The 25,174-nt window shown below is 38.6% G+C and overlaps 1 protein-coding gene across 4 annotated transcripts in view; it reads right to left on the reverse strand.

The window, feature by feature from the left end:
- The window catches only part of UNC13C (unc-13 homolog C), a 433,277-nt gene extending 411,226 nt beyond the window's left edge, over positions 1-22,051 (reverse strand). For all 4 annotated transcript variants that reach the window (XM_073303829.1, XM_073303827.2, XM_073303826.2 and 1 more), the window contains exons 1-2: positions 21,347-22,051; positions 2,962-6,185 (exon numbers count right to left, since the gene is read on the reverse strand). In XM_073303829.1, the coding sequence (XP_073159930.1) occupies positions 2,962-5,920 (2,959 nt within the window). In that variant the 5' untranslated portion in view covers positions 5,921-6,185; positions 21,347-22,051. The remainder of the gene's footprint in view (positions 1-2,961; positions 6,186-21,346) is intronic.
- Between the last annotated feature and the right edge of the window lie 3,123 nt (positions 22,052-25,174).

Here is a 25,174-nt window from a genome sequence, read left to right on the forward strand (position 1 = left end):
CCCTTATCTGGGAATAAAATCTTACTGTACCACCATCTTCCTGCTCATTGAAAAATAATGAAAGAAAGAGATTTGGCTGAAACAGTACAGTATGTCACTCAGCAAATAGAAAACACAGAGAAGGAAATTTTAACATAAGTTTGAAAATAAAAAGATCCCAACTGTTACATATATATTGCAAGTTTAAAATCAGGGCTCCTGCAATACTACTGGGTATTCTAGAAACATGTAAATTCAGGGTATATTGTAAGCATGTAGATCCAAGTGAAGCAGCCCATTTAACATAAAATATTACATCAACCATTAAAACCAAGCACAATGGGCAGTTAGGTTTTGTTAGAAAATATGGCCCGGTGCAATAAAGGGCAGGAATTGAGAATTCCTACATCCTAACCACTAACAATGACCAATTATGGGTGCAATCCATGTCCTCCCTTTGTGGGTGGGGAAAGGACAAAACAGTGGAACCATTCAGACATTATTGAACAACAGACATCATGATGCAGAGCCAATCTCTGAGGGGGCTCACTCTGTGCTCACAGGGGTCGTGGACAGGCCAGGGGAGTAGCCTCAATGTCACCAGCTGGTCTGCCAACTACACAGATCTTCTGGTTCCCATGCACTTTCCTCGTGGTGCATGGAATAGACCTGGCCAAAACTACAGCCCAGGGCCTCATATGCCATAACTATGTGAGTGCTCTGTGCCCCACAGTCCTCTATCCAGGGAATAGGATTCGGTGCCCCCATCCCCACACACTGGTGAATAGCCAGGCGAATAGCCAGGTACACAGAACAAAAATTCCATCTCTGTGAGATTTTAACATACCGTCAGTAATGGTTCAAGAATTTACAATAGAAATACCAGATTTCTGATTAAGAGGAAGCCTTCAGTAGATTTATTCTATTTAAATGCCTTCAGTGGACATCCTTTCACTTGCAGGAGTGAGCGAGGGATCACTTTTTCTGCATTTCAGAAAGCTGATCATAGGAGATAAAACACACATCTAACTTTTCATTTGTTTGGGACTATATTCTAAGACCTGGGCTCTGTCTACTAGCAGTGGTCTTTAATATGGGTTTCACTCTATTATATTCTCTATATATAGCTTCCTTAACAATTGCTTTTCTAACCTTTTTCCTGTCCCTATTCAATAATATTTTCTAAGCATCCTGATTAACGACTTTTACTGTCTTTAAGTTTTGGTTGGTAGTAATGAGCCTGGAGAGAAACGAAAATATATGTCAAACTGCTGACCCATTTTCCATAAATACAGAATCTGGTTTCTAGCATAGTATTGAAGAAATGTCTGAAAAATGCCAACCTATGAGAAGTGTTATTATTTAAATCCAACATGAAGTCTAGTTGAATGGTACTTATTTGGCTATGCAACATATTTTCAATTTGACTGCACATTTATTATAAAAATAGTTTTCTAAGTACAAAAGAACTTCATAACATTCAAAGCTTCTGAGGCACTAATTACTACAAAATAAATTTCTTTAGCTGAAGGCACAATTCTTCATCTTTCAAGTGAAAATATCAGATTATATTTTTTCATAGCAACTATTAGCAACTGAGCAAAGATTCAGTTAAGGTGACAATTACCATCTGCTAGTCATAGTAATTATGTAGTCCTAATTAATTGTGAATGTCCAAGTACATGAATAGATTCAAAATATGAAATATTAAGAATGGACTCTCTTCTGTGGATTACTACAGTAATTATAATCATATACCCATTGAAAGGATATTTGAGTATGGAGCCATTAATAAGGAAAATAAAGGTAGTGGACCATATTGTGTCTGCATGTGCAATCTCTGACATAAGCGTGATACAAGCCCCATATTTTTCATTTAGAATCATAGAATCATAGAATATCAGGGTTGGAAGGGACCCCAGAAGGTCATCTAGTCCAACCCCCTGCTCGAAGCAGGACCAATTCCCAGTTAAATCATCCCAGCCAGGGCTTTGTCAAGCCTGACCTTAAAAACCTCTAAGGAAGGAGATTCTACCACCTCCCTAGGTAACGCATTCCAGTGTTTCACCACCCTCTTGGTGAAAAAGTTTTTCCTAATATCCAATCTAAACCTCCCCCACTGCAACTTGAGACCATTACTCCTCGTTCTGTCATCTGCTACCATTGAGAACAGTCTAGAGCCATCCTCTTTGGAACCCCCTTTCAGGTAGTTGAAAGCAGCTATCAAATCCCCCCTCATTCTTCTCTTCTGCAGGCTAAACAATCCCAGCTCCCTCAGCCTCTCTTTACACTGAAGATATCACATATACCTTTTCCCCCTTTTAATTATTATCTCAGGACAAACTTCAATGGGCTTGTATTAATTTAACTAAGAACAGAATTCAGACCAATGATTTATATACTAATTAAGGTAGCATAGAAAGTTATGTTGCTCAGAGATCTAACCTACATGGTCATCAAGATGAGCATAAAACCAATCATCTATATGAAAGGTGGCTGGAAAAATACTGTCATATTAGAACACTTTGGGTTGTTCCTAGCTATTCCACTTATAAAGTTGTGTGAAAATGTATTAATTAAAACCAGACTACATAGTCAATTTAACTGAGAGTTTAACCTAATGAAACAATGCTGATTTTTCATCCACTATTCATTTACAATACAAAATTTAAATTGTTTTTAAATCATCTGTGTGGCATATTAAAGCTAACAAAAGCATATTCAAATCAGACTTCCAGAATATAGTCTAAGAATACACTGAATTCAACTGCAAAACTCCCGTTGACTTCAGTAGGGCCAGGATTTCACCCCAAGACTGAAAATATGAATTTTATTAAAGAGTCTAATAACTGTTCCTCCTGAAGTCAATGGGCATTCTGTCATTGAATTCTATGGGAGAAGGATTGGGCCCTATATAGAAAATAAGGGTAATCTTTAATTATGACAGCAAAGTTTGTTTACTAGACAATATTTAATCAGTACCTCCAGCAAGGATCTTCTCTTCCAACTCACTCATTTGCTTCTTGTAGGCTTTTAAAGCAGCGTCTTTAAATGATGGGCGTAGTCTCTTTTTCTTTGCAATTTCAATAGGCATCACTGGGATATTTTGATTTTCATCTCCCCTGACTTCTGTTTCAGCAGCTATATCTTCTGCAGGTTCCAACCCATCTTCGATGGTCAGTTTGTCAAACTGCTGGTCATATTCATCTTCTTGTAGTGTTGCGTATGGCGTTTCATATGAAAACTGTTCAAGTTCATACTCCTGTACCTGTTGATCAGTTCCATTGGTGTTAGTTCTATTTTCTAGTTTAGCAAGAACTTGTTCCATTACTTCTACGTAATCTGTCTCATTCTCACCACCTGGCTCACTTAAATCTTCCTCATCCTCAGCTTTGTAATAACAAGGCTCTGTATAAACATCAGAATCAAGGGTTGTGCTTGATTCATTAGCAGTAGACTGGGATAAAGTCCTAAATCTCCCCATAAAAGATGACCCACTATCATCATATCCACTTAAACTTTGTGTGCTTTTGTTCCAGACCACTTCCAGGGCTGATTTAGCACGCTGAAGTGTAGATCCAAATTTAGGAAAGCTGAATGTCTTGTCAGAAAGGTCTATACTTAGTCGACTATGCCATGATTTAGGAGGTGCTTCCTCCGATTCATCACTTGGTAGTTCACTTTGACTTCTATACATCATGGGCAATCTGTTTTGATTTTGATAAAGGGAATTAGAATTTGTTTCCTGATAATCATCATATTGGCTGATCCACTGACTTTGTGTTTCACTGTCAAGGCCGGGACATGATGGGGAATTACCACCAAGGGTAAAGTCATAGCTTTCAGCATCATCCTGGAGGTCAGAACTTTGGCACTTTCCAAAATCTATCTGTTGGTCTGAAGGGCTGCTCATATCATAAGCAAAAGCTTCTTGTGTGGATGAATCTAGGCCCAAGTCTGTGCCTTGATCCAACTGATTCCAGTCTTTCCATGGTGAAAGATCATCATGTAAGGTGAATTGAGAATCACTATAATGGCTTCTGTCTCCAGATACACACATTACTCCATTGCTTACACCACTGTCAACTGTTTCAGTGTTTTCAGCTTCATTTTGCTCTGGATAAAGCTGCATATCTTGGTTAAAAGTCTGATCTTGAGAGCTACCATACCAGTTGCACGTTTCATCTTGCCTTCTCTGCCAAAGCTCTCGATCTGAGGAAGACAATAGTGAGCTGCCATTCGTTCTACTAAAATACTGATTCTCAGAAAAATCCTCAGAGTAAGACTGACACAATTTTGAAAAATCTGACTCAGAACGGCTAAGTTTGGGAGTTGTAAAATCATTCTGTGAATGCCATACAGGTGGCATATCTGAATAGTAGGTCTTTGATTGCTGATCCACATTGTCAAATTCTGGTGACTGTTCACCATAATTTGTTTTATTTGGAAAGGTGCTGCCACCAACAGTCCTACTAGGGATTCTGGTATTTGGAGACTCCACACTTCCCTTTGTAGTGCTCGCTTTTATCTGAAATGCTGATTTTGATATCTTTGCATAACTATTCCTATTTATATCCGATTCCGGCTCTTTATCACTGTCATCAGGTGATACCCAGTCATGTTTCTTAGTTTTGGGCTCTGGTTTCATATCCATACTTTCATATGTCTGAGAGGAAGGCAGTCCTCTCTCTTTTCTCTCCCTCATGTCATGGGAAAGGATATCTGTAGAAATTCCAATGCCGGTTCCTTTAAGTTTATAAGATTTTTTTAAAATTAAATCTCTCTGTTGTGCTGTTTCAAAGTATACAAGTATGGGTCTAGGCTTTGCATTGGGACAGTCTCTTTGTTGCCCTAATCTATGGGCCAATTCAATTTTAATCATGTTTTGTGCCTCTGAGAACCCCATTCTGTCTATTAAAATTCTGTAAACCACATTTTCAATATTTTCAAACCTGTCTTCAGGCACATTTAAAAACCTAAGACTTGCTTTGTTTCCTGGGTGGCCTATTTGTTTAATGTAGTCGTGAATGTCTCGAGTTTCCCTTCGGGACTGCACAAATCCAGTTCGCAACTGTTCAATTTCACTTTGTACAACTTCTACGCTACTAGAAATTTCATCAATGGATTGTTTCAGAGCATTTACGTGTCCTCTTAATTCAGAAAGTTCTGTTTCAATTTGACTGATTCCCTGAAGTTCTTTAAAGATCATTTCCATAACATCATGCGTTTGACTAATACACCCAGTTGAACTAAAACCTGGTTCAAGGGCATTGGATTTCTGGTGACGACCAGTTCTGTCTAATGACTTGCTTCTTAGGCCCCATGTTTTCTTCCATGTGCTCAGCTCTGAGTCCGATGAGACACACTCTTGGCTCTTTTTCCATTTCCTTAGTTTTCGTAAAGCTCCTAGCTTTAGGGTATGCAAAGTACGTTCACCATCAGAGCTCCCATCTGATGGAGCAAGGCTGCTCAAACTCTTTCTGTTGCGTCTCACAGGCATTGTATGTGATAAATACTCCTTTTTCCTGCTGCTACCCTTTACTTCACTTAATGACTCAGAATATGAACTATCATTTGAAGAGATATCTTGAAATAATTCCTCATTATTATTGTTTGTTACAAAAATACTCTTTTGTAGTCCATTGGCAATAGCAACTCTGTAACTGAATGTTGGAGAAAGTGAAAATTCTTTATTACCTTCCTCTTCTTCAGCTGACAAGTTGCGAGCAGATGAACACTTTGCAATCTTTTTAACGGTGCTTTTCAAAGTATTTGAAAACTTTGGATTCTTTGTCTGTCCGACTTGGGTTAAGTCTTGTTCCTTTTTGCTTTGACAACTCTCTTTCTTTTTTGTACTATTTCCCAATTTCTTTGTAAACATTCCTTTGTAAATCTTATATATGTAAGTTGAGATCAGGCTCTTTAAAAGGGCAGAAACCATGGAGAGCAATTTATATTAACCTTTCCCCACAAAAACTGCAATTTAGGATCCAGAAAAATATTTGTATCTCCAACAGAATCATTAGTGAGTGTACATTTTATCAGCTGCGACTGTAGACAGGCAGGATGTACTCAACATGTAAACTACCAATGTTTTTGTATCATTTGACAGGAAAAAGCACTTGTGTTCATCAGAAACCAAATCCTGAAGGAAGCCTGAATGTGCTGTAAAATCCTGCTCTGTTCCCCATGGCTTCTGGCAGTGTCTAAAAAGGAGGGAATAGTGTTACTATGGCTTTCAAAACAGAATTTATCACTTAATCCATTACATGGCAACACTAAACATTTTTTGAAATCCATGTGACATTTGGCAGTAAGAGAAACCAGCTGGACCGTGTCCATTTTAAAATACAATCAAACTTAATATATTTAATTGTAGTGCCAGCAATGCCATATTAAACAGCATTCTTGCTGTGTGGATCTACAGATTTTTAATGACAATTATTAAATAGTAGGTTCAAGATTATTAAACGATATCTTCACTGCTATATTTCTCATTGGAAAAGTGAGAATATTGCAATACTTTAAATGCTTCATCCTTAGCATTCCATTGGTATGATATCAGTTAATCTGATTAGTTTTCATTTTCAGAAATACAGTAAGACACTTAGAGGGACCAATGTGCCGATATAAATATTCTACAAAGTGTAGAATATACATCAGAATGTTGAATTGTAGATCAATTAAAAGAAACTATTTCAAACTTTCAATTTTAGAATAAATGCCCATTCAAACCAGATTTCAGTGTTTCTCAACCTTTTTGATATCAGGGACCAGCCTGCTGCCTTCCTAAATTTTCTCAGGGAGATCTCAGAGCCGACTGAGAAACACTGAGATATGTCATGCATTACAATTTGTATCACGTATTAATATATATATCTGTTTAATGTCTCAATATTTTGGCTTTTTAAATGCCTGATCCAACTCCTATTGAAGTCAATGGAACCTTTCAGTTAGCTTCCTTGGGAGCTGGATCAGGACCTAAATGCAATTACCAACAACAAAATGCTTGTATTTATTGAATTTTATTTAGGGTTTTTAAGTTAATTAGTCATCCCTATGTGTCAAAAATATTTCTTTAAGGGGCTCAGTGTTTACTTTAGAAGACTGAATTCACTTTACTCATCAAATTGCATAGTTGCCTGATCAGGAGAACCTCCATTGGAGAAGAATGGAGTTATACCACTGCAAATAGCCTCTTCGCTTTGATTAGACTGGCTTAGTTAGAGAACTCTTTAATCAGTAAGTTCAAGTAAGAAACGTTGAGCAAGTGTCATTTGCACAGTTGTTGCCTATATTTTCCATAAGGCAAAGGGCTAGACTGTGCCATTTAGCCACAAACCTTAATACAGGGCAATGCGGCATTACACTGCTCCCTAGGGAGCAATGACGGCTATTCTTCCTTGGGGAAATAGGAGTTCCAAGAGCATTCTATGTTTGCAGAGGCAGTGTACCCATTGCCATAGCCCTCTGGAAGATGCAGCTTACTCAGCTTCACTGGATCAGTGCACAGTAGTGTCAAAGCCCTGTCATTGTCGTCTCCCCACCCACTGTGGGGTGTCGAGGGTCCAATAGGAATGGGAAAGCTCTGGAGCTCCCTGGACAGCAGGGGCACAATTCTGCTTGGCCCATAAATAAGTCACACAAGGAGGAATAAGGGTGAAAGCCCTTTATCCCTCTACAATACCACTGTACAGCCATGTAAGGGCTATCCAGAATCTGCCCCGTCAAAATGTGGTTTACATTCAAACAGGAGTTTTTAAGGAAAGATATTCTTTCCTTGGATCAGAAGCTTCAGAAGACACTGGGCTAAACATACCTGGTATAAATGGGTAAAATTCATTGACATCAATGTGGGCTGTAACTGCTTACTCCAGGGCTCCATTTGGTGTACACTGTTAAAACTATTCTAATTGTCTAACGAGTAATACTACAATGGCAATTAACAGACAATTAAGGTAAAGTTGGCAAACTGGATACATTGCATTGATGGTGAGCACTTTTGGCTGTTGCCAGCTTTTGTGTAGTCTGATGGTAGTTAGAAATCTCCCCCCGCCCCTACCCCCGTCGCCAACTTCATCATCAAAATGTGTCTAAAAGAAGAATTACACAGAACTCTTGCTACATCCACCAAGTTTTTGATTTTACAAATATTGGGCTTCTTTCCCCAAAACACTTACAAGTGGGTTTAAATATGTTCAGCTGAAGTTAGTGGAAATATTCCTGTAAATAAAGTTACCCATGTGTATGTGTTTGGAGAATCAGACCAACAGGAGGTAGACCTGTACTTAGCCAAGGATTCAATTTTATTTTTAAAAAGTCATTATTTCTTAGTTTATAGCCAGTAATTTATAGGTGGTAAACTGAAATCCATTCATATACCTTAGGGACACTGATTGCCAGTTTTGTGAGATACTTAAAATTGCAGAGGAAAAATAATGTAGAGACATTTTTGTTTGCAGAGGAAGTAGAAATACTTCCAGAAGGGCCATCAAAGAGGATTCAGGGGAGAATTTTCATCCTTTTCCAATTGGTGGACTGGGAATTGCTATGGGACTTTAAAAAATGTTGCTATTACTCTTGTTGGGCTTTAATGGGTAAAAATACTGAAAACACATAGAACTGTTACATTTCAACATTTATAGTTCTATTATTTATATGCCTGATTTGGCAAGGCTAACTTACCCGAGTAGGGTCATTGAAGCCAATAGGACTACTCACATTAGTAACACCTTGTAGTCTTGGAGTCATATTTTGTAGATAAAAGAATAAGCAATATTTATACACAAACTTGGGTTGGGTTAGCCCTGAATTGATTCTTGAAAATTAGATGAAATAATTTTTGGTCCTGTCTGCATTCCCTCTGAATACTCTGGACAGTTTAATTAAGTCATCTGTTTAATGTGCAGCAGCAATCAAAAAAGTGATTAAGGACCAAACCCTCCCCTGGCTAGTGCAGTAAGAGGGAACAAAAATGCTGTTTAGTTCTTTCTCTAGGCCAGGGAAGGATTCTATCAGGCAGACTAGGATCACATGCTGGGGAAGTACTTCACAGCTTCTCTGACTGTGGCATGCACACTTGGCTGGTTGGAAGACTAGACAATCCTCCTAGCTCTCAGATCTTTAGAGCGTAGTGTGCAGGTAGTGCTGGATCTGGATTCTCCTGTGCCCTATGGAAGTGTCCTCTCTGCCTCTGCTCAGCAGAAGAGTCTTTCTGTATCATCTTCCGTCCCTCACTCCTACCTACCCTAGTGCAGCAGAGGACAGGATGTACCCACAAGCCTAAGATTTTAAGCTGTCTGATTTTATCATTCTTAGTACAGCCAGCCTAAAGAGTAATATGGAAAATGTCAGATCATCACCATGAAAATTGATGGAACAGTCTTATCCAAAATATTGTCTTATGTTTAAGACACAGAAGAATTAGACTAGGTTCAGAAAAGGGCTGCAAGTGTGGGGCCAAAGATGCCATTTGATTTACTAGTGTGGTGCCACGGGGCTACAAATGAGAGCCATTTGGTCTAAAAGGGAGAAGAGCAAGAGGAAATACGATAGAAGTATAAAATATTCAATGGTATATAAGAGCTTCTATTCCATAATACAAGAATAGGAGTCAATACATTTTAAACTGTTATAAAGAAGTACTCTTTGTATACAGGTATCACTCACCTCTGAAACACATTGCACAATACAATACTCAAAAAAAGGAGTAAGACCCCTATATGAACAAAAATAGCCCATGCTGTTAGGGTAAAAATTAGCTACTAGGACAATCAATCCTCAGACTTCAGGGCTGAAGCTGATCACCAGCTGGGGTTAGGAAGACATTTTCTCTAAATTGTATTGTACACAATCAGGTGCACTTTTCTTTGTCCCTCTTCCCTTCATCTGAAGGTTTCAGCATTAGCTACTGACAGAGACGGGGGGATAGTTAGAATGGAAAGGATAGAACACCTCTGGATTTTTGACTTGTTTGTTCCTGGGGCACCCATTCCTGTATTTTCTAATATCATCAACACACAGTGTGTTACTAGCCTCTGAATGCATGCGTTTTTAAATTGACAGTTTGAGATAATTTCATTTCAATTTCTAAATCTTTCTGAAGATTTAGAAAAAAATCCTTTGGCACAAAAAGGAGGTAAGAAAGCTTGTACACATACAGTGCATATGAATGGTTACCACCTGCCCCATGACTGTGTGCAAGGGGAGAGGAGAAGAGGAGTCTAGGGAATCTCATCGTTCTGTGCAAGCAGCAGGGCACTGCAGAGAGCACAATGCAGTCCATGCACCTTAGGGCTTGGTTTTCTAGTTAGGGGATATGCCCCATCTACTGTCCAACCAGCTACTGCTTGTGTTGCAGTCATGAGCACACTAGCTAGTAGTATACACTGAAGCAGCAAACTGCCCTGCATGGTGCCCAGGCCTGACTAACAGAACTCTGGCTGGCAGCAGCCCTGGAGCAGAAGATGCACAGCAGCCTTGTTTCCTCTCCCAGCTACAGCCATGTCAGGATTTGGCCCAAGTGCAGATAGATTAGGAATCGACAACACTCATCTTCCTCCTCAGTGGCAGCTGCATGTTATTTTACACAAGATGGCATCTTTCTAAAATATGGGCCAGATTTTCAATTGGTGTAAATGAGTGTAGCTATGTTGACTTTTTATTCTCCTAGGCTCTGAACCAAGGGTATTAAAAGTGGGCAATCCTTGGAAGCTACAGGATGCTCAATGAGAACGCGTGCACTTCTCGAGGAGTGCAAATGGCAACAGCTGGAATATCACAAAGTTCTCCTTAAAGCAAAGGCAGTCTAATTCTCACATGTCACTACCAGAGGAAGGAATCATCCTGAAGCCCTTCTTAACAGACGTGTTTGTAAAGGTAGGGAGATCAATTAATAACCTCTTAGCTTCTTCAGTGGATGTTTATAATCATTTTATGAACAAGCCCTCAGAGCTGATTGTGAACTGACTGACTCCTCTGCATACTCCACTCATGGCGTTTTTAGTCTTCTCCTTTAACCAACGATCTTTAATCAGATGTGAGTGTCAGAGATCTATGATGGAATATAGGGTTAACACCAACATATGCATTACATCCAATTCCTATTTGGCTACTAAGGGCACTTTTACCAGCTCAGGCTACAAAACTTCAAGGAATAATGAATCTATCATTGGAATCTGGAATATTATCATCCATTTTAAAACAAGCTTTAGTAACTCCTTCCTTGACAGCCAACGATATGTCTAACTTCCATCCAATGCTTAATTTATGCTTTTTATCAAAGATCCTTGAGAACTTTGTTTATACAGAATTGCAAACTCGTCTAGCTCAAGTTGATTTATTTCACGTCAGGTTGTAGAAAACACCCAAGCAATTTAAAAGCTGCATTGTTAGATGTACAGAGATTTGCTAATTGGAGCTGACATAGGTTCTCTCACATTAGTTTCTTTGGATCTCAGCAGCATTTATCATATACTTACAGGTTAGGGTGGCCAGACAGCAAGTGTGAAAAATCAGGACGGGGGTGGGAGGTAATAGGAGCCTATATAAGAAAAAGCCCCAAATGTCGGGACTGTCCCTATAAAATCAGGACATCTGGTCACCTATTACAGGTTATTGTTCCAGTATCAAGCACTGCTTTTGTTTAAATCATGTTTATCCACATAGAATGGTGATGGTTTCTTTGGGTCTGATCCATTTCATTTTTTTTTTTTTGCAGAGATCGAGTTCATATCTCTTATTTTTTAATCAGTAAGCTATTGCTAGGTTCAGTCAGAAGGATGTAGGTAGGGCAGCACACTTTGGGGGAAGGATATAGGAATAAATGAGTTCTCAGTGATCAGAGTTCTCATTCACTGATCTGTCTGTCCAGATTTGAGTCTTCCATTGAAACATCATGCCAAGTTGGTGTAAAATAAAATAAAAAGATGGTTTACAAGACACTAAGTTATACATCTCACCATGGTATGAAATTGGATCCAAATAAATATTAGTTGGCTTTAACTATTTTAAGTCAAATGCACAGCCCAAGTATTGGGTTTTGTGCTGGGAAGTTTGGGATGGCCAAGGAAAGGGGAGGAGAAAAATCTGTTATATTCTCCTCTGCAGAAGTGAAGGAGAGGGAACCAAAACAGGAGAACCCTATGCAGCCTCTCCCACTGCCCCAGTTAGAGTAACCCAGGCTGAATGTGGCCCTAGTGTTATACTAACACTGCACTTATTGGTGAATAGGTAGCTTGTATATGTCACTAGACTAGAATATGGTTGTATCACTGGCAAAGTATTGCCAAGCTGAGAATGTTCCACCAGAAGGGCTTGGTATAGCAGGCAAATGTCTTGGTTTTCCAAGGCTTAACTGTTTTAATTCCTTCACTATTTCATGACATTCTGAATCCTATTATTTTCAAACTACATCAGCTCATATCCTTACAGGCAGCTACTGTGCTAACACATTGCTACCAGCTTCACATTATGTGCCTATAAAAGTTTGTATTAAGATGCTATTTTTATATGTATATAGTACAATAACAAAACTTTCATTAATTTCAGTGGAAGCAGAATCAGACCTATAATAGTTATGGCTCAAAGTACCTATGCAGTCTTTTGTAGTTATAGGTTTACATGTCAGCTTCTCATAAAACCAAAAAGTGGTTTGATATTTAATTTCCCCTTGTTACAAAACTGAGACCAGGGGAACTTGAAGTTTTTGCAATTATGCTTTTTGTCAAACTTAATTTCTTATAGCATTAAAAATGCACAGTCCATTTAGATATTTAAAACTAAGGGGTAGATCATTGCTGTCCATTTCTTGAGCCTGCAGTGAAAATAAAGGGAATGAGAAGCACCTTCCTCCATGCAATGGCCAAGTTGGGGAAGCACATTGCTCCCAAAGGACTGAGGGGCATGGAATAGGCAGATCCATGGCGCTGCTCTCCCTTTCAATCTGCCACACAGTCATTCCTCCCTCCTCCCCACCTTAAAACGAGAGGTAGCAGTTTGTGGGCTACAGACACCAGGAAGCTATAGGAGAGGCAGAATGCCCATAGTGTTCCCCAAAGCAATGCAGCTCTGCACCACTGCCAACATAGGACTGTGCCCTAAAGGCATGATGAAACCCTAAATCTTTATTATTTTGCACTTACATAAACACCTTCTATTTGAGATGCTCAGAGCACTTCACAGATAGATTCACTATACTTCCCAGCAGCCCTGTGTGGGGCTAGGATAGAATCACACCCAATTCACACAGCTTAATAAATAGACTGTAATTTTAACAAAGAGAAGGTTATGGGGTGACTTGATTACTATCTACACGGGGAGCAAATATTAAATAATGGACACTTCAGTGTAACATTGAGTGTCATTAACCATTGGCCCAATTTCCCAAGGGTCGTGGTGGATTCTCCATCGCTGAGAATTTTTAAATCAAGATACCAAAACAGAGTCAAAGATCCGCTCTAGGAATTATTGTGGGGAAGTTCTATGGCCTGGATTGTCTGGGTGGCCAGACTAGCCCCTTCTGGCCTTGGAATCTATAAGCTGTGGACACTAAAGCACAGAGAGGGGAGTGACTGCCACTAGAGTACACTGCCTCCATCAACTAAAGTCTGGTCTATAACTCAGTTTTACTAGCCTAGCTATGTCCATTAGGGGTGTGATTTTTTTAAACTAATATAGCTAGGCTGGTAAACCTCCTAGTGTAGACAGGTTTCAGAGTAGCAGCCGTGTTAGTCTGTATTCGCAAAAAGAAAAGGAGGACTTGTGGCACCTTAGAGACTAACCCATTTATTTGAGCATGAGCTTTCGTGAGCTACAGCTCATGCTCTGATAAATTGGTTAGTCTCTAAGGTGCCACAAGTCCTCCTTTTCTTTCTAGTGTAGACAGTTAGGACAGTAAAATATGCTTTTATTAGTCTATCATATGCTGGTCAGGGGAACCAGCAAAAGATACATTGGTATAACTGTTTCCATACTAGCTGGTTTTGCTAGTTTCACTACACTGGTATAATTTAATTAACAAAACTCTCTGTGGACAAGGCCTCATTCAAATGAATTTGATTTGAAGAAATACTTTGCTGCTGCTTTTTACTGTTCTTAAATAATGATAATTATGTGTTGCATTATGAAGTGCTCCATGACCTGCTTGTAAAGATTGTTACATAAATGCATTTTAGTGTAATATTGCATAAACTGTATAGTTGACCTTGCTACAGACTCTGGCAAAGAAAGACAGAACTACACTAGAGTGGCTCTTTTTCTCTGTTGGACAACTATCTGCCTGGGGATTTTCCTGTGTGGGGAACTGCAGGGCTCTGTCACCCTTTCTGCTCAATTCACACAGGAGGCCATTAGTGGGGATAGAGAGATTCTTTGGCTTCCAGTGCTATCATCATGACTATGACATTGAACTCTAGTCACAGCTTTACCGAACCCAGATGTTACAGATCTTGTGCAGCTCTCTCAGTGCAGGTCTACACTACCACTTAAGGGCATGGCTACACTTGCAGATGTAGAGCGCTGGGAGTTAAACCAGCCTTCGGAGACCGCAGCAGGGAAAACACTGCCATGTGTTTACACTGTCAGCTGCAAGTGCACTGGCATGGCCTCGTTAGCAGTGCTTGCAACACCACAAAGAGCAGTGAATTGTGGTAGCTATCCCAGTGTGCAAGTGGCTGCAATGTGCTTTTCAAATGGGGGTGGGGGATGTGGAGTGTGACAGGGAGCGTGTTGTGTATATGTGGGGGGAGAGACAGTGTGTTAGCATGCTGTCTTGTAAGTTCAGACAGCAGAAGACCCTCCTCCCCCACCACACACACTCACAACAGCAGCATTCCACACTAATGGCTTGCTTTGTCCCGGAGCAGATAAGCATGCCAGCTGTCAGCAACGGAGCTTTGAAAGGGCATATCCGCATTCCTGCGGCCGATTTCAAAACAATGAGAAGAGTGGCCACTTGGCTTCAGGGGATTATGGGACATTTCCAGGGGCCAATCACAGCACAGTAATGCAACACCTCGTTCACACCGATGCTGGGCATTTCAGTTGGGGCGCAGCAAGTTTTCTGCTTCTTGTGGAGGTGGATTACAGAGCGCTCTAGCTGCAGAGTCCAGGCGTTCTACGTAACTTGCCAGCATGGACACATCGGGAGTTAGGGCCCCTGGGGCTGCTTTAAGGCACTCTAACTTGCAAGTGTAGCCAAGCCCTAAGTAGATCTAATTTACGTAGCTCAGGGGTATGAAAAAGCTCCCCCACCAAGCGACACAAGTTTCGCGCTGTCCACACTGGCGCTGTGTTGGCAGGAGACGCTCTTGCGATGACACAGCGTACGCTTCTCGCAGAGATGGAGTAATTATGCTGATGGGAAAGCATTTTCCTGTCGACGTAAGTGTCTTCACCAGACGCGCTACAGCGGCACAACTGCATTGGTGCAGCTGTGCTGATGTAGCACAATAGTGTAAACTTGCCCACAGTATCAAGACAAGAATGAGGCTTGAATGAGAGCTGGCAGGTTGCAGCTCAGTAGGGATGGAACAGAAATGATGCTAGACACATCTGAATCTTCAACTGAAGGAGCATACTATCCTTTTATTACTAACATTTGCCAACTAGAGGTGCTTACTTTTCTTTATGCTCATATAGCAGTAGCAGCCATGAGTGCCTTTTCCCCATCTGCATTTGCCTAGGAAGCTGTGGCCACTATCCATAAAGATCACATGGAAACTTCAGCCATAATGCAGAATGGGGCTGTCCACTTATTCAGCAGTCCTTCTCATATGCAGCATATTACCAGCACATCAGTGCACTACTGCATGAACTCGCTTCCAACTCATTCAATTCAAGCTGCTTATTTTTAACCTATAAAGCCCTTCATGGTTTGCATCCTGTGTGTCTTAAAGAGACGGTCTCTCTGCTAATGTTCTAAAGTTTGATGATAGGTGGCAGAACAAGCAAAACAGATAAGTGTCAAAATGGCTGACCTAGTTAACTAAAAGACAGATTAGATCAAAGAAGGAAAAGAATCAGATGACTGTCACCTAACTTATGCTGTACCATCTATTTGACTGTATGCTTTTCAAGTAGGTTATGCAAACTAATTGACAGAGCACACAGCAGAGCTATATTGCAAGACACTTAGCAACTTGGCATTTATATACTTTATAAGCTATGGGCTAGATTTTGAACTCAGTTACACTAAAGTAACCCAATAACGGATAATAAAGTGGAGTGACTAAAGTACTGACGTAACTCTATTGACTTTAACTTTATTTACACCAGTGTGGCTTCGATCAGAATTTGGCCATATAATATATCACTGAACACTGTGGATTAGTGACTACATCAAGTGGTTCTGAGAGTCAATAGCTGTTTCATTTGAACTACTTAACAGTATATAGTAATATATTTTTCAAACTATCTACAGAGAGGCCTTCTATAATTATAATTTCCCAGCAATCTGAGTAATTATTTGGAACTGGGAATAAAATTTCATTTTCGGTTTGGAGGGCTGGTATATTTTCATGATAGGTTGCTGTAAAGATAATATCTGAGTTTTATAAACATTTTCTTTTGCAATACTCTTCAGTTGTGCAGCACTACTCTATTTTTCCTACTTTTTTGTGTTACTTCACTACAGTATGTGTATTTGTCAATGAACACAAGTTATACAACCCCCCTAATTATGATTGTAGTAAGTGGTCCACAAATGTGGATGAATAACCAAGACTAAATTGTTAAGGATGCAGGCATATCTCCTGTATTTTTCTCCACAGAAATAATTGTCCAATATGGAAAAACTAGAAAAATCATAGTTAGTCCTCAGAGCACTGGAGCAGTGATCTTAACTAAGGCTACAGATCAGAATACATGCCTTAAGGGATATGATGGAACTATATTTAAATTTCTTCCTTATGTATAAGATACCTTATAGTAGGTTTCTAATTTTAATAATATCCATTTTGCCTTACTCATTACTAAGCGGCTTAATATACTCCATCCGAATATTGTAAACGTACACAAGATTTTTAAATGAACAGGAGTTGGTTGGCATATAGCTTCAGTGTTATGTGATGGTTGACCATATTACTGTATTAAACTAGCTTAAAAAATTCCTATTTGTGTCTGACTGGGCCTCATCACATTTCAGTTATCCCTAACATAAACCTAAACAGCAGGGGGAAAAAAGTCAAACAATCACCATGCACAATGGTGAAGGAAAAACTAATATCAGCCGTAAAGTATGTTTGGTCTTTTATTATTATGCATTATTATACATACACCTATTTTAGATAACATTCACGTCTTATCAAAAGCTAGTAAGATTTAGCATGGATCTTTTTAAAAAAAGACTATTCCTATGTAAAATCCCACGCATTAGAAATATTTAGAGAAAAGAAAGTTTCTACTTAAAGAAAAAATCATTATAAGCTATATTAATAACTATACGTAATAACTTAGTATAATTCAAATTAAAGTTTACCACTTTGCTGTAGGTAGTGGATTTTTAATGTATAGACTAAATTGTGAGTGTATAAAATTCTTCATTGTTTTGTGCAATGTTACAATAAAAGAATACACATTTATTTGTATTCTTATTGATCAAATTAATAGACTATCAACACATCATCATATTTATGGCCGAATCTTGACAATTCTTATTTTAGCAAACTCCCATTGTCTTCTGTAGGAGTTCTCTCACATAAGGAATTCAGTACCAGGCCCATAATACGTAAGTAATAAATTGACATTAAATTGCATATAGCCCATATTTAGAGAGGAAAGCTATGTAATAAACTGAAAGCACATCTAAAAATATTTCATTTATCATGGACTTCTCACTGCCTTACTTCCATTCTGACCACTAAACTATATCTCTGAGACTTATTCCAACACTCCAAACCCTTGAGCAGGTTTAAATAGCAGCTATTTTTTCACATTACGCAACAACCAATAATCCCCATTCTTTTCCCCTAAATGCATTCTTTTCCCCTAAGTTTCAGCCTCAGAATTACCTTGGCCCAAGCCTCAGGATAGGCAATATTCAGACCTGGACCAGCGACAGATCTAAGATTGGATATCCTATGAAAAAATTCATTTTAGGTAATTTGTAGAGGTTTTAAGATATATTTGTTATATTCACACTCTCTCCCTTTTATCCCGTGACTGTGAAACAGACTAAGGGAACCTGTTTACAGGTGGAGTGATACAAAAATAGTCCATATATGTTAAATATTCCCTAAACACTTCTAAAATAGTAGTTCTGTTAAACGTGTGGAACATATAGAATACAAGATGCTGTGGGGTTGGTATTATGGCTCTTAATTAAGTTGGCCTGTAACATTCACTTGGAGCATTGCCCCTTGAGAAAATGCCACGATCACACTCTAACTCATGCCGAGAGAACAGTTATGTTACAACACAGCATCATGTGTTCTGCATACATACATACACATACTCTAGAAGCCAAATCTAAGCCTTGCTAAGCATCTGCAACTCTCCTAGATGTCAATGAGAATTGGAGGTGTTAAGCACACATCAGGATTTGGCCCCATAACAGGGTGGTTTTCCACTTTACAGGCCAGAGTCCTGGGGCCACTCAGCCCTGCTCAATTATCAGACCCAGCTGGAAAGGGAGTATGTGATTATAAGAGCCAGCAAGTGGTTTGGTCAAGGGGAGACTGCAGAGGGAAGCTGCAGGAAGGGAGAGTCTCCTGCATTGGTCCCTGAGTGAGGAAGACTCCAAGTGGCAGGACCTGGGAGTTGTGTCTGGGCAGGAAGCCCCAGTTGGATGTATTTGTTTTCCTTTTGTGAGTCTGTAGTTATTTGGAGAACAAATGGAGCCCAGAACCAAGAGCTAAACACTAATATGTTGTAGCTGATAATTCCCCAGACCAGTGAGGAAGCCAGCTTTATCACAGCTCCAAAATTAAAAACAAAAACATTTTCCCCACATTCCTGTAATAATTCACAAAATACCTACAGTATTATTTTGAAATTACAGTAAACTTACTTTTGATTCCATTTACTGGAGAGTTAAACCAATCAATAGCCTTATACACATTTACTTTAATTTTCTATCCAAAAATAATCATGTTACTTCAGAACCCCACCTTTAATGAATTCTGTGGGGAATATGGTAGAGTCTTTAAAAAATGTGATTAGGTGCCAAAGAATTTTTATGCTTCAGAGAGATTTGTTATAGTTCAAAAATATCCAGTTTGCCATAGTGCTCGCAAGAGGCAAAGTAAAGTACGTCATAGCCTTATATCCAGGACTACTTTATAAATACAAACTTTTAAGAACAGATTTAAAATATATTTCACTTAAATCAACCAAGTTCCTTGCAATATTCAGAGTTCATCGACACTTTTGTTAATTATAAATGATGTTTTAAAGTCGCAGTCATTCCCTTCTCCTTGTTTCTGCTCCAAAAGTCCCAGCATTACATATGTGATGTCACAGCATTTTCACAGCAAGACCCCAATGATATCAGCAAAGCATTATGACTTAACTGCAGGATCAGAGACATAGTCAAGAAGAAAACACATACATGGGTACATATACCTCCAGCTATGAGCAAAAAGAAAATAGAAAATTAAATGGTTTGCTGTGCAAGGTTTTTTTTTAAACTCAGGTTTGCGTCGATATGAAATCTCTGCAAGTGAAGGTTAACGACATTGGTTTTCATGACATGCTTTTCAGTGTAAAACAAGCAGTATGAAGAGGTTGCACATTTTATCTAGGCTAACTATAATACACGTTCCTTACAACTTTTAGACAGAGTGGTATTTTTTTCTAGACATATTTACTTGTATATGGACTGTTTACATTGCAAGAATCAGAACTAATTTTAGAACTTTCATATTTATCAGTATTCTTAACTTCTATTACTCAGATACTGTACCATTTAGTAAATAAAAGGCATAACATACTAAAAAGGGTGACTATATTTAGTTTATATCAGCACTGACAGCAAAATTCAGAATACAAACATCTGCCATTCATATTCATCATTCATTCTGAATTATGGTTAAACTTTATAATTAGGATAGGGGTTTTACACGTTACCACACAGTCAAATACTATTTGCCAAAAAAAGCTTTCGAGGCACAAGAACTACTGAAATCTAAGAGGTAATGTCATTATTAAGAATCTGAAACTGACATTAACCCTTTGTATCACAAAGTGTTATGAAGAAATGTTACTTTAAAAATTGCCAGGAGGCAAATTAAGCAGCCGACTGAATGTTTTGAAAGATGTCAGAGCTGAAAAAGCAAATGGACATTACTGTTCTATGAGGTTTAAATGCTTGTGTTTCAGATATATTTTACCAGACATGCCCATCAAAAGCAAGTATTAGTCCCCTCATTTTAAAGACACATGGATTTGCATTTGGTCTGAACTCCAAATAATATATTCAGTCTCATCAGTGGGAAAAAAAATTATTGTTCACCCAAAAGTAACATGGGAGCTCAGTCTAAATACTTCAAAGAAAGTAGAAGGAAGGGTCAATGAACACTCTAGCATCTAGCTGAGCTTCAAATAACTTTCTCTTCCCTTATACAAAATAAAAAACAGGCACCCTTTTACAGTAAAAACACTAAGTAAGTGCAAATCTCTGGAAATTGAAGGTGGTAAATACTATACCATCTTATTGTTTAAAGATGCCTTCTTACTGAATCTGCAGTGACATCCGCAAGGGTATGAAATGGTTACTCTTTGTTAGGCTATGGGGTTTGGGGGAAGAAGATAGCATTCTTATACATATGAGCATAGTTGTGAAACAGAATCAAGCTTACATTCTAAGCAAAGCTGTCCCTTCAGAGCAAAGCTGCAGGGTGTTCATCTTGAAAGATTAATCAAGACCCAGAAATGCATAAGCATCTGTAAAGCTCGATTTATTGCTAATCCTATCATGAACTAGAAAAAGTATTGAACAATACAATCAAAACATACCACATCTTGGCTATTGATTCAGATCTCTCAGTCATCCCATTTTGTTTTTTAAATTGTTTGTCAACATTGTCTTTAAAATGCTCTAACTCTGTTTAAAATTAAATCAGAGTTAAAGAACTGAGGCGCCTCCTGAACATCTATTTTCTGTCAAAGGTATTTCACTGATCTTGCCGCGTGAACTTAGCACCATCATAACATTGCAAGTGAAAGCATTTTAATAAAGTGTTGACTCAAAGTCTGCAAGCTTTGATAGCATCACCAACATTTTAGCATTAGAAAAAAAAGCCATTACCAATCAATGCATTACATTAGCTAGAACAGTGGGAGGTACACTGAGAATGAAAATGAGGAGGAGAAACAAAGGAAATACATAAAATATATGCTTACTGAGTGCTATAGTAGAAAGAGTACATACCTGGATTAAATTCTTCTTAAAAATAAAAAAAATACATAATAGCTCTATAATATTTTCCTTTTATGCAGAAATACTTTACATAACCCCATTCCTATTCTCCAATTCTTCATTCAGCCATAAAATGGTACAACACAACATGAAGCTGCTTCACAGTGATTCAAGTCAAGTGCAATCAGGCATGCTGTTAGTCTGCAATGGAATCTGTTCTTTTAAATTCCATCGTGTTCCCTAGACAGCATTAAATGTATTTTTTTTCTATTACAACTTAGCTATTAGCATAAAACTGATTTTGCTCTTCTTAGCTGTTATTTCCCTCTGCATCTCAATTCTATTTCAGCAAAATGGGAGTCAGTTTCCCTATTCCTGTTCAAATACATCATCAACAATTGAGAATAGTAAGCATCCTGGTGTTTTATGTGCCGGTAACTTCACCCATCGCTGTTTTCTCCTGCCACTGCTTCTGAATGCAGTATTCACTGCAATAGCCACAGCCCTCCTGTGTGGAAGGCAGCTCTTCTGCTTCACAGATTGAGTAAAATAGGCTTAGTGAGAGTCCTCGCTCACAGAAACAACACTTGTGATGCTCCCTGAAAGCTAGCAGGTGCATCACTGTCCATAACACTGATAACACTGTAAGATGCTGCCTCTTGCTTGGAGAAGAAATCTGGTTGCTAGGGCCATGTCCCATCTAACCTTTCATTTATCAGTCTAACGTGACTTGGAGTAATGATTGTATACACATTTCTTCCAGCAGGGCTTTCATTAGCAGGTGGTTGTTGCTGGTAATGAAACTGAAGAATGATTTAATAATGATCATTCTGTATTTATTTAATAGCACTCCCAGATAATGATAAACGCCCCATTGTGCACAGTATTTGCATACTTGAACGTTTCATATGTTATCAGTTAATAGACAGAGGAACTCAAGTTTTGTTTACTGGCGACTGGGCAATCAGAATTGATTGACTGTATATTAACAAACCTTCAGAACAAAATTTTGTGTGTGTACTTTAAAATGTCAATTGATTTACCAGTGTGTGTGTGTGCGTGTGTGAGAGAGATTTTATATATACACAAGGGTCACAAAACATGTTCAGTGTATACACATCCAGTGCAGTTTTACACTTCACAAGTATACCAACACATTCAGTAAAATCTTATATACAAACACATTTGAGACCAAAAAAATCACACATCTGTTATATATATTAAAGATTTTACAGAGCTACATATAAGTATGTAGTATATGCACATAAACTCCTTTTACTGTCACCTTACCTATAGTTCTTACTAACTGCAAAATCTATAGCACTTAAATGCTAAAAGAAACCTAGATTTTCATACTGGTACATTTCATATAAACTTGTTCACATATATGAACTTTCTAATTGCTGGTAATACCTGAAGCACTTACAACTAAATGACCTGGTTACCTATTTCTTAAAGAATGACTAATATATAATTAAAATTTATTTAAGCTTTATGAGTAGTAAATTTTACTTTCTGCAATCATAGTATTGTCATTACTAAACAATGAGATTTTCAGAAAACAATGGGGTTTTTTTTGTGTGTATGGAGAATACTGATTGACTAAAATGAAATGAGATACTTCTAGCATAATGCAACTATATTTAGGATAATAAAGTTATTTTTCAGAGGTTTTCTGTCTATTGGCATTATTTTGACAAACAATATTATAAAGCATAATCTTTAAAAGTCTGTCTTCTTGTAATTTCTGCTGCCTATAAACATTGCATATTTACATCATAATTATATGTATCATTCTGAACCAGATTAATGCACCTTTTGTCATACAAATCCTGCTGATGGCACGTTAGCCTATGACGTAAGGACTTTGGGTTAAAAACAAAGTATTTCATGTAAATCTATATACAGCAGTTCTTCAAATCTTGAACATTTTTGCCACCAGCAAAGAAGAAAACAACATTAGTTATTTATACAATAAATAATGCTTTAGGAAGGCAAGGGGAAATACTCACCACTAGTATGAAAGACTAATCATGCAAACCCTTAATTATATAAGTTATCCCAATTATGTAAGTAGCCCCACTGAAGACCCCTTACAGTCAGTAAGACTGCTCTTGCAAAGATTTGAAGAATCAGGCAATAAGGAAGCACCTAATCCAGACATCAAACATCCACTGAAGTCAGGTCCTCAGATAATTACAACACATACAACTCTATTTCAGGCTTGAGATTAGGACATTGCCAAAGAGATCGCGCTGGGAGACTAAGTCAAAGTAGTAAGTTTTAGGGAAGGATTTGAAAGAGGAAAGGAATGTGCTTAATGCACATGTAGACCCCCACCTCATATATTATGAAACTTGGTATGCAAACAATATTGCTTGCAGTGATCATTTCATTTTCTAGATAGATTAATCCTGCTTTCCATAAACCAGCTCTTAAGTGTTTACCCCTTGCTTATAGTAATCAGACTTACATCTGCTGATTGGTTCAGATTGGAAATAATTTACTTTGAACTCTCGAAGTCAGAAGAGAATTTTGCACTTTTGAGTGCCTTTCAGCTGATGCTAAAACACCAAACAAACAAACAAAAAAAACTTACAGCATGTAGACTTGCCAATTCAAGGCAATTATAATTTATTGATCTGCCTTGGAATTAAAATGTCATAGAGAACTTGTTTTATTCAGCAAGATGTTGATTTTGCTTCTAACAATCCTGCCTGAGTCAAAGAGTTTTACAGATGTTCATATAGTGATTATTTGGAACAAGAAAGTCCCAGATTGATCCTCACAACAGAAGTGTGTTGTATTTCTATTCACAGGATTTTAAATGTCCCTTGCATTGGAATGACATGCACAATTCTATATAGTAAAATCTCACCAGAGTGTCACCCAACATGTACTCTGTGCTATGAAATGTTTCTGGTAAGCCTATGAATGGAGGGATTGTGTAATAGGTCTTTGTACCCATGGAGGTGGTCTTCATGTCACCCCTGAATAGGCTAGCACAGAAGGGCAGTTTGGAGATTGGCCCTGAAGAGACCAGAGGATGAACAATTATACGTACCAAACAACCTGGAAACCCACGCTTTCCAGCCAATTGCTGCCTAGAGAGGGTGACTCAGTAGCCCTGAAGTCTCCTTCTAGATTAGAGGGAGGGTTTTCATGTTTTCAAGCAGGGAGTTCCTGAGAGAAAGTTCCATTAGATTGACTTTATGCAGAGGGAGGGAATTTCACATTGCATAATCCTTCTACCTTAACAGTTATGTTAGTATAGCAGCTGGTATGGAGTAGTTTACACACAAAGTCTCCTCCAACAGAAAAAACAAAACATGCAACCAGAAGAACGTGTAGAAAGGAAATTCTTCCTATTTCGCTGTTCTGAATCAGAGGACCAGGCCTTGCATACTAACAGTCACAATACAAAAAAAAAAAATCATCTTCTAGGAGCTCTCATAATAAAGCAAAGAGTGATAAAGAAATAACCTGCCTTTGAAAACGTAATCCTTACATGGGCCAAGCAAGGTGAAAAGATATCCTTGTCCCTCCAACCTCACTAGCATAAAAGCCCATTGGAATCTGGTGATACAGTAACTCCTCGCTTAACATAGTCCCAGTTAACGTTGTTTCATTGTTACGTTGCTGATCAATCAGAGAACATGCTCGGTTAAAGTTGTGCAATGCTCCCTTATAACATTGTTTGGCAGCTGCCTGCTTTATCCACTGCTTGCAGAAAGAGCAGCCCGTTGGAGCTAGCTGGTGGGGGCTTGGAACCAGGGTGGACCGGCAGCCTCCCTATCAGCTCCCCTAAGTTCCTTGTGCAGCAACTGCCCAGCAGGCTAT

Source organism: Lepidochelys kempii, chromosome 10, assembly GCF_965140285.1.
Source record: "Lepidochelys kempii isolate rLepKem1 chromosome 10, rLepKem1.hap1, whole genome shotgun sequence".
NCBI lineage: Eukaryota > Metazoa > Chordata > Testudines > Cheloniidae > Lepidochelys > Lepidochelys kempii.